The sequence below is a fragment of the Mobula hypostoma genome, chromosome X2 (assembly GCF_963921235.1).
Source record: "Mobula hypostoma chromosome X2, sMobHyp1.1, whole genome shotgun sequence".
Classification (NCBI taxonomy): domain Eukaryota; kingdom Metazoa; phylum Chordata; class Chondrichthyes; order Myliobatiformes; family Myliobatidae; genus Mobula; species Mobula hypostoma.
In genome coordinates, this window is record NC_086129.1 from 19,049,675 (window position 1) to 19,060,206 (window position 10,532).

Genomic DNA, 10,532 nt, shown 5'->3' on the forward strand with positions numbered 1-10,532 from the left:
CCTGCTCTGGATCTCTTTATTGCTAACTGCCGACGGGACATCAATCGTCTCGACTTCACCGCACCTTGTCCCCATTCCAACCTCACTCCTTCGGAACGCTCTGCTCTCCACTCCCTCCGCACTAATCCTAACCTTATTATTAAACCCGCCGATAAGGGGGGTGCTGTTGTAGTCTGGCGTACTGACCTCTACCTTGCCGAGGCACAGCGACAACTCGCGGATACCTCCTCTTATTTACCCCTGGATCGTGACCCCACTAAGGAGCACCAGGCCATTGTCTCCCACACCATCACCGACTTTATCCGCTCAGGGGATCTCCCATCCACTGCTACCAACCTTATAGTTCCCACACCCCGCACTTCCCGTTTCTACCTCCTACCCAGGATCCACAAACCTGCCTGTCCTGGCCGACCTATTGTCTCAGCCTGCTCCTGCCCCACCGAACTCATTTCTGCATACCTCGACACTGTTTTATCACCCCTTGTTCAATCCCTTCTGACCTATGTTTGTGACACTTCTCACGCTCTTAAACTTTTCGATGATTTTAAGTTCCCTGGCCTCCTCCGCTTTATTTTCACCATGGATGTCCAGTCCTTATGTACTTCCACCCCCCATCAGGAAGGTCTCAAAGCTCTACGCTTCTTTTTGGATTCCAGACCTAATCAGTTCCCCTCTACCACCACTCTGCTCCGTCTAGCGGAATTAGTCCTTACTCTTAATAATTTCTCCTTTGGCTCCTCCCACTTCCTCCAAACTAAAGGTGTAGCTATGGGCACCCGTATGGGTCCTAGCTATGCCTGCCTTTTTGTTGGGTTTGTGGAACAATCTATGTTCCGTGCCTATTCTGGTATCTGTCCCCCACTTTTCCTTCGCTACATCGACGACTGCATTGGCGCTGCTTCCTGCACGCATGCAGAACTCGTTGACTTTATTAACTTTGCCTTCAACTTTCACCCTGCCCTCAAGTTTACCTGGTCCATTTCCGACACCTCCCTCCCCTTTCTAGATCTTTCTGTCTCTGTCTCTGGAGACAGCTTATCCACTGATGTCTACTATAAGCCTACTGACTCTCACAGCTATCTGGACTATTCCTCTTCTCACCCTGTCTCTTGCAAAAACACCATCCCCTTCTTGCAATTCCTCCGTCTCCGCCGCATCTGCTCTCAGGATGAGGCTTTTCATTCTAGGACGAGGGAGATGTCTTCCTTTTTTAAAGAAAGGGGCTTCCCTTCCTCCACTATCAACTCTGCTCTTAAACGCATCTCCCCCATTTCACGTACATCTGCTCTCACTCCATCCTCCCGCCACCCCACTAGGAATAGGGTTCCCCTGGTCCTCTCCTACCACCCCACCAGCCTCCGGGTCCAACATATTATTCTCCGTAACTTCCGCCATCTCCAATGGGATCCCACCACTAAGCACATCTTTCCCTCCCCCCCTCTCTCTGCATTCTGCAGGGATCGCTCCCTACGCAACTCCCTTGTCCATTCATACCCCCCATCCCTCCCCACTGATCTCCCTCCTGGCACTTATCCGTGTAAGCGGAACAAGTGCTACACATGCCCTTACACTTCCTCCCTTCCCACCATTCAGGGCCCCAAACAGTCCTTCCAGGTGAGGCAACACTTCACCTGTGAGTCGGCTGGGGTGATATACTGCGTCCGGTGCTCCCGATGTGGCCTTTTATATATTGGTGAGACCCGACGCAGACTGGGAGACCGCTTTGCTGAACATCTATGCTCGTCCGCCAGAGAAAGCAGGATCTCCCAGCGGCCACACATTTTAATTCCACATCCCATTCCCATTCTGACATGTCTATCCACGGCCTCCTCTACTGTAAAGATGAAGCCACACTCAGGTTGGAGGAACAACACCTTATATTCCGTCTGAGTAGCCTCCAACCTGAAGGCATGAACATCAACTTCTCTAACTTCCGCTAAGGACTCACCTCCCCCTCGTACCCCATCTGTTACTTATTTTTATACACACATTCTTTCTCTCACTCTCCTTTTTCTCCCTCTGTCCCTCTGAATATACCTCTTGCCCATCCTCTGGGTTCCCCCCCCCCCTGTCTTTCTTCCCGGACCTCCTGTCCCATGATCCTCTCGTATCCCTTTTTGCCTATCACCTGTCCAGCTCTTGGCTCCATCCCTCCCCCTCCTGTCTTCTCCTATCATTTTGGATCTCCCCCTCCCCCTCCAACTTTCAAATCCCTTACTCACTCTTCCTTCAGTTAGTCCTGACGAAGGGTCTTGGCCTGAAACGTCGACTGCACCTCTTCCTAGAGATGCTGCTTGGCCTGCTGCGTTTACCAGCAACTTTGATGTGTGTTGCTTGAATTTCCAGCATCTGCAGAATTCCTGTTGTATGCTGTGCTCTTGTTGGGTTAGAATCACAAGGTTGATGCAATCACAAGGAAGGCATACCTGCAACTATAATAGTATAGAAGAGCATTTTAGTCAGAGTGCTGTCCATAGTACATCTGTAGAAGTTTTTGAATATTTTAGGTGACAAAACCAATCTCCTGATAAAATATAGCCGCAGTCTTGCCTTCTTTATAGCTACATCGATATGTTGGAACCAGGTTAGATCCTCAGAAATCTAGACACCCAGGAACTTGAAATTGCTCACTCTCTCCACTTCTGATCCCTCTATGAGGATTGGTATGTGCTCCTTCGTCTTACCCTTCCTGAAGTCCACAATCAGCACTTTGGTCTCACTGATGTTGAGTGCAAGATTGTTGCTGTGACACCACCTAGCTAGCTGGTATACCTTGCTCCTGTATGCCCTCTCATCACCATCTGAGATTTTACCAATGATGGTTGTATCGTCAGCAAATTTTTAGATGGTATTTGAGCTATGCCTAGCCACATGGTCATGGGTATATAGATAGCAGAGCAGTGGGCTAAGCACACATCCCTGAGGTCCGCCAATGTTGCTTGTCAGTGAGGTGGAGATGCTACTACCAATCCACAGAGACTGGGGTCTTGAGAAATGTGCAGTTTATTACACTAGCCAAGCTCTTCAGGAGTTACCGAACAATGTCTGAGGTAGCTCAAGTATACCAAAAATCCCAGCCTCAGAGAATTAATGCAGAGATTCCACAAGGCAGTATCTTTGGCCCATTTATCTACAACTGCTTTGTCAGAAGTGGGGATGCACATGCAAGATTGCATAATGTCCCATTTGCAACTGCTCATCGAATGTAGCAGCCCATGTTTAATGCAACAAGACTTGGATAACTTTCAGGCATGGGCTGAGGAGAGCAAGTAAAATATGTACTATACAAGTGCCAAGAGGAATTATCTCCTTCAAGAGAATGCTGAGAGTGTAACCAAATATCTCTTACGTTAAATAGCATCACCAGCAGGCTCTTGAACCAAAAGTGATAACTTCACTCTGTTTCACTCATCCCATCATTGAAATGTTCCCACAACCTATGGACTCACTTTCAAGAACTCTTCATCTCGCATTCTTGATATTTATTGCTTATTTTTTATTATTATTTCTTGCTTTTTGTATTTGCACAGCTTTTTGCCTTTTGCACACTGGTTGAAATCCCAAGTTGGTGCAGTCTTTCATTGATTCTATTGTGATTATTATGCTATTATGGAGTATGCCCACAAAAAATGAATCTCAGGGTAGCATATAGTGACGTATTTGTACTTTGATAATAAAGTAACTTTGAAATTTGAACATTTGTAAACCCCAGCAGTTACCAGTATCCCAGGCGTCACCATAGACCAATTGAATTAGATCATCCATATTGCTACTCTAGCTTACCCTAAAGCCCTTCTATGATTCACATGGCAGCAAAGGAGTGCAAAGCAATATTCCCCACTTGACTGATGAGTACATCTCCAAAATCACCCAGGAAGCTCAAAGATGATGACAGATCCAAATCCATGAGCTGTACCACCAAACACAAGGTATACAGACATATGGGAATGCCATTATCTGTAGATCCCCTTTAACATGGATATATATTGCTATTCTTTAATCACTAATGCTTCTAAAACCTGGAACACCCTCTTGGAAAGCAATATGGAGAGGAAGAAATGCAATCAATGTTTTAGGTCGATAATTGTTAAACATAACTGTGCGGGGGGGGGAGGTGAGAAGCTGTTTTTGTTGCAGGTAAGGGGTCATAGTGAGAGATCAGAGGGAGTGTCTTCTGTAATATGGTGGGGATCAAGAGAGACTAAATGATGTCAGTGACTGTGGTGTTGGCTGAGTGACGACGGTGAAGGCTTGTAAGTCACAGCTGATCAGTACCAAGCTTCAAAAGATCAAAGTTCAAAGTAAATTTATTATCAAAGTACACATGTCACCATATACAACCCTGAGATTCATTTTCTTGTGGGCATTCACAATAAATACAAAGAAACACAGTAGAATCAATGAAAAACTACACACATAGATGGGCAACCAACTAATTTGCAAAAGACAACAAATTGTACAAATCCAAAAAAAAATAATAATAATCATAGATAAATAAGTACCAAATCATACTTGAAAGAGTTGTAAATAGAAAAATAGGAATGATGGGAATGGAGGAATAAGAGAAAATAAACAATGCAGGAACTGTAGATGTAACACACTGCAGATGCTGGAAGTTTGAAATAACTTAGAAAATGCCAGAAATACTCAGCAGATAAGGCAGAATATGCAGGGACAGACAAACGGAGTTAATGTTACCTGTTTACCAAGAGAAGTCAGTTCTTATGTAAAAGGATCTGAAACAAATTCAGAAATTAAAAGTGCGAATGGAATTGGGAGTCCTCGTGCAGGACTCCCTGAAGTTAACTTGCAGGTTATGTCAGTGGTAAGGAAGACAAAAGCAAAGTTGGCATTTATTTTGAGAAGACTGGAAGATAAAAGCAAGTATGTACGCTGAGGCTATATAAAGCTCTGGCCGGACTGTGCTTGGACTATTGTAAGCAATTTTTGGGCCCCTTATCTAAGAAAGGATGTGCTGATATTGGAGAGGATCCAGAGAAGGTTCATGAAAATTATCCCAGAAATGAAAGGTTAACGTATAAGGAGCATTGGATGGCCCTGGGCATGTCCTCATTGGAGTTTAGGAGAACTGGGGATGGAGGAGAATCTCATTGAGCCCTATTGAATATTGAAAGGCCTAGATAGAGTGGACATGGGGAGGATGTTTCCCATAGTGGGGAAATCTAGGACCAGAGGACACAGGCTCAGAATAGAAGGATATCCCTTTAGAATAAATATGAGGAGGAACTTCTTCAGCTAGAGGGAGGTGAATCTGTGAAACTCATTGCTATGGACGGCTGTAGAGGCCAAATCATTGGGTATATATAAAGCGGCAGTTGATAGGTTCTTGATTAGTAGGGTGTCAGAGGTTATGGAGAGAAAGCTGCAGAATGGGAATGAAAGGGAAAATAAATCAGCCACAATGAAATGGCGGAGCAGACTCGATGGGCAGAATGGCATAATTATGTCTTATGGAAACAGTTGCTCTCCAAAACTGTTGAAGTATTTGCTATTTCCTGTGCTCAGTCAAAAGATTACATGCTGTTCCTTGAATTTATATTTGGATTTATTAGAAATGTGGAAGCGCTGAAAAAGGCAGACAGGCCAGGCCATAGTTGAGGGTGATGGAGAATTAAAGTGACAGGCAACTGCAAAGCAGATGGAGATTGTCAGACTGCGCACTCTTTCAATTCAATTTGTAAGTGTGACCTAGAGTTTCCAGTTGCCTGTCACATTCATTCTCTAGCCCATTCATATTCTGATCTCTTCCATGATTCCAACAAGTCCTGCAGAGATTTGTGCACATGCACTCAAAAGAACCCTTGGTCTCTCTTTATTTATTATTATTCCTCCATTTTCAAGTATTTCCTTGTCTTATTTTCCCTCCATAAATGTAATATGTTGTGTGTTTCTGGACAGAAATGCATTTGCCATATTTGTGCCCACCTGATTATTCCACCGGTTATCTTCTGATGGAACATTATTGAGCTGAAAATTTTACTGCTTCTTTCTCCTCATATACTGCTTGACCTGCTAAAAAATTGCATCATTTTCGGTTTTTATGTCATTGATATCTTCTTATCGCCCAAACTTTCCTGCATTATCTACTACACTTCCAATTTTGTTTTGTGCAATTGTTAATCCAACTTGTCACCTTCCCTTTGTAACACTATAGTTCTTCTAAAAGATGTGAGAATTCATTAAGAATTCCATCTATATTTTTAATAAATGTTTGATAAACAGAATGCTAGTACAAAATATATCAGTTTTGCCATGGCAAAAAAATGTGGCTATTGGATTGCTGAGAGCAGAAAATATCAAAGCAGCTCTCTGCCATTGTTCCTTCGGCTTTCACAGCAGAGAAATAGCAAACTTAAATGCACTCTGAGCAGTGTTGCTACTGAGAAAGTCATTGGAAAGTTTAAATTTCCCTTTGCATTATAGCTGTTTATTCACAGTAGAACTGGTTTGTAGTTCTATGGCTTCTTGTGTATGACTGCAGTCGTGTATTTACTGCACATTTTTTGTTTGATTTTTTTCTAGGAAGTGGGCAAATCCAGCTTTGGCAGTTCCTCCTGGAGCTGCTGTCTGACAGCTCTAACGCAAGCTGCATCACCTGGGAAGGAACCAATGGTGAGTTTAAAATGACAGATCCAGATGAAGTGGCTCGACGGTGGGGAGAACGGAAAAGCAAACCCAACATGAACTACGACAAGCTGAGCAGAGCTCTGCGTTACTATTACGACAAAAACATCATGACCAAGGTTCACGGAAAACGCTATGCATACAAATTTGACTTTCATGGCATTGCACAGGCTCTCCAGCCGCATCCAACGGAGTCTTCTATGTATAAGTATCCCTCTGACCTTACCTACATGCCCTCTTATCACGCGCATCAGCAGAAGATGAACTTTGTATCTCCTCACCCAACCTCTATGCCAGTCACATCCTCTAGCTTTTTTGGACCAACCTCACCATACTGGAGTTCTCCTACAGCAGGCATTTACCCAAATCCAAACGTACCCCGCCATCCTAACACGCATGTTCCCTCTCATTTGGGCAGTTATTACTAACAATGGCCCCTGGTTTTTCTGCTTTGCAACCTACGTAGATCCATGTCCAAATTTGGAACTCTAGGGACTCAGGAACTTTACCTGGCTGTGGGACATTAATGGATGCCAGGCCTATTGCTAAACTGGATTTCCATCTATTCCTGCATCATTGTCTGGTGAAGGGCTTGTTGCTATCTTAAAAAGTCTCCAATTATTAATTTGTTGTCTGAAAGTGGACATTGAAATTTGTGAAACTTTTACATGTTTGTGAGCATTAAACCATTCTGGTCAACAATAAATCATCCTCCAAGATACAAGAACAAGTTTGGACATTTGCACCAAATAAAAGTTTCTAGCCAGCAGTTGACCTTGGCAAGTCAGAGATGTTTCTTCAATCAATTAACAATGCTGGATTATTTACCAGTCCTACAATGAAACCGCAGTCTTAAATAACCAAGGATCTGCCAACATATTCCTCGTTGGATGATCAGCTCATATACTTGCCGGTTGCAGGGACTATTGGATCTGGATATTCCACAGCTCTTCATTTCACTGATGAAACCTTGTTCTACTAACGACTTCTGTTGAATGGAAACACTTTTTCAGTGGAATGAATAGTAAGTGATGCATTTGTGGGGACCTCAGACATGCAGGACAATCCTAACAAGTGAAGAATATTGCTACAGAGAGTTCTGTTTTGTCCTTAGGAATATGAAAGCTAATTAGATTACACAGGATACACAAACGCTGTGCGTTTGGAAGAGTTCAATATTGGATCAACCATGCATCCTCGTATAAAGCAAATTACTGTATAAATTATGCAGATGATGACAATTCCTTTATGTTACAGTATTACACGAGTTGACCTCGGTCACAGATGCAGTTTTACTATCAAGTTCATTTTGATGAAATGTAATCATTTTGTAGCCTGTAGATCTTTATATCTGTACATATGGGCTCTGCCTTTTTACTGAGTAAAGGGACACATAGGATAGAAATTGTTGAAAGAAGTTTATTCTTATAAGGTGTTGCTAATGACAGAAGCACTGATATAGCTATTTTCTATAACTTGTGAATAGCTGGAAGCAATGTATTCCTTAGTTCTTAGTGCTGTTGAACTCTTTATGTAGCATTTTAAATAATCACTGACACTATCTTCCCATTAAAATGGGACATCGCCTATTATATATGCAATTAGTTCTTAATTATATACCTTTGCAAATAATCCTTTGCAGCATATTGTATTAAGCCAAACACTTACACAAGGGCAAGTTATGATGTAAGATCAAGTGCCATGAACTATTGCCGTAGACAGATGGTTGTTATTACACACATGTATTTCAATGTGAAGAGAACTGTGTACTATTGATGCAGCAGCATGTATGACAGTTTCATACACTATGCAAAATATTCAATAAAAAATGGCATTAGGGAGTGCCTTAACAAATCCCTGTCACGTACAACATGTGTTATTGATGTAACTTTTTAGAAAATCTCCGTTAAACGTGATGATTATCCCTGTTAATGTGGATGAAACAGGACATTTTCTCTCCCCCTCCCCCTCCCACTTTCAAATCTCTTACTAGCTCTTCTTTCAGTTAGTCCTGACGAAGGGTCTCGGCCCGAAACGTCGACTGTACCTCTTCCTAGAGATGTGGCCTGGCCTGCTGTGTTCACCAGCAACTTTGATGTGTGTTGCTTGAATTTCCATCATCTGCAGATTTCCTCGTGTTTACATTTTCCTTCTGTTGCTTTTCTATCTTCTATCTTCTTATCACCTCTTTTTTCATTTTTAGGCACTGTTCCCATACTTAGCCTACTGTTATCTTGGTAGTGATAAATGGTACAGTCAACGTCAGTGGAAATCAGAGCAAGAACATATACTCAGTGGCCACTTTATTAGGTACACCTGTACCCTTGCTTGTTAATGCAAATATCTAATCACCCAATCATGTGTCAGGAACTCAATGTATAAAAGCATGCAGACTTAGTCAAGAGGTTCAGTTGTTGTTCAGACCAAACATCAGAATAAGGAAGAAATGTGATGTAAGTGACTTTGACTGTGGAATGATTATTGGTGTCAGATGGGGTGATTTGAGTATCTCAGAAGTTGCTGATCTCCTGGGATTTTTGGACTCAGCAGTCTCTAGAGTTTACAGAGAATGGTGTAAAAACAAACCAAAAGAAAAAACATCCTGTGAGTGGCAGTTCTGTGGGCAAAATCACCTTGTTAATGGGAGAGGTCAGAGGAAAATGGGCAGAAGTTCAAGCTGACAGGCTGGAGGAACACCATCTTATATTCTGTCTGGGCAGCCTCCAACCTGATGGCGTGAACATCAAATTCTCGTACTTCTGGTAATGTCCACCCCTTCCTTCACCATTCGCCACCCCTTTTTCCTCTCTCACCTTATCTTCTTGCCTGCCTATTGCCTCCCTCTGGTGCTCCTCCCCTCTTTTCTTTAGTCCATGGCCTTTTGTCCTCTTCTATCAGACTCCCCCTTCTCCAGCCCTGTATCTCTTTCACCAATCAACTTACTAGCTCTTTACTTCATCCCTCCCCCTCAAGTTTCCATAAGATCATAAGACATAGGAGCAGAATTAGGTCATTTGGCCCATCAAGTCTGCTCCGCCATTCAATCATGGCTGATTCTTCTTCTTTCCTCCTCCTCAAACCCATTTCCTGGCCTTCTCGCTGTAACCTTTGATGCCATGTCCAGTCAAGAACCTATCAATCTCTGCCTTAAATACACCCAACGACCTGGCCTCCACAGCTGCATGTGGCAACCAATTCCACAATATCTGGCTGAAGAAATTTCTCCGCATCTCTGTTTTGAATGCATGCCCCTCTATCCTGAGGCTGTGCCCTCTTGTCCTGGACTCTCCCACCAAGGGAAACATCCTTTCCACATCTACTCTGTCTAGGCCTTTCAATATTCAAAAGGTTTCAATGAGGTCCCCCTCATCCTTCTAAATTACAGCGAGTACAGACCCAGAGCCATCAAACATTCCTCATATGATAACCCTTTCATTCCTGGAATCATCCTTGTGAACCTCCTCTGAACCCTCTCCAATGCCAGCACATCTTTTTCTAAGATGAGGGGCCCAAAACTGTTCACATTACTCAAGGTGAGGCTTCACCAGTGCCTTATAAAGGCTCAGCATCACATCACTGCTCTTGTATTCTAGACCTCTTGAAATGAATGTTAACATTGCATTTACCTTCCTCACCACCGATTCAACCTGCAAGTTAACCCTTAGGGTGTTCTGCACAAGGACTCCCAAGTCCCTTTGTATCTCAGATTTTTGGATTTTCTCCCCATTTAGAAATTAGTCTTCACATTTATTTCTGCTACCAAAGTGCATGGCCATGCATTTTCCAACATTACATTTCATTTGCCGCTTTCTTGTCCATTCTCCTAATCTGTCTAAGTCCTTCTGCATCCTGCCTGTTTCCTCAACAATTCCTGCCCTTCCACCAAT

At 43.1% G+C, this 10,532-nt stretch overlaps 1 protein-coding gene across 10 annotated transcripts in view; it reads left to right on the plus strand.

The window, feature by feature from the left end:
• fli1 (Fli-1 proto-oncogene, ETS transcription factor) overlaps positions 1 to 8,506 on the plus strand; it is a 73,304-nt gene extending 64,798 nt beyond the window's left edge. For all 10 annotated transcript variants that reach the window (XM_063038778.1, XM_063038774.1, XM_063038776.1 and 7 more), the window contains one exon: positions 6,544 to 8,506. In XM_063038778.1, the coding sequence (XP_062894848.1) occupies positions 6,544 to 7,073 (530 nt within the window). In that variant the 3' untranslated portion in view covers positions 7,074 to 8,506. The remainder of the gene's footprint in view (positions 1 to 6,543) is intronic.
• The last annotated feature ends 2,026 nt before the right edge of the window (positions 8,507 to 10,532 follow it).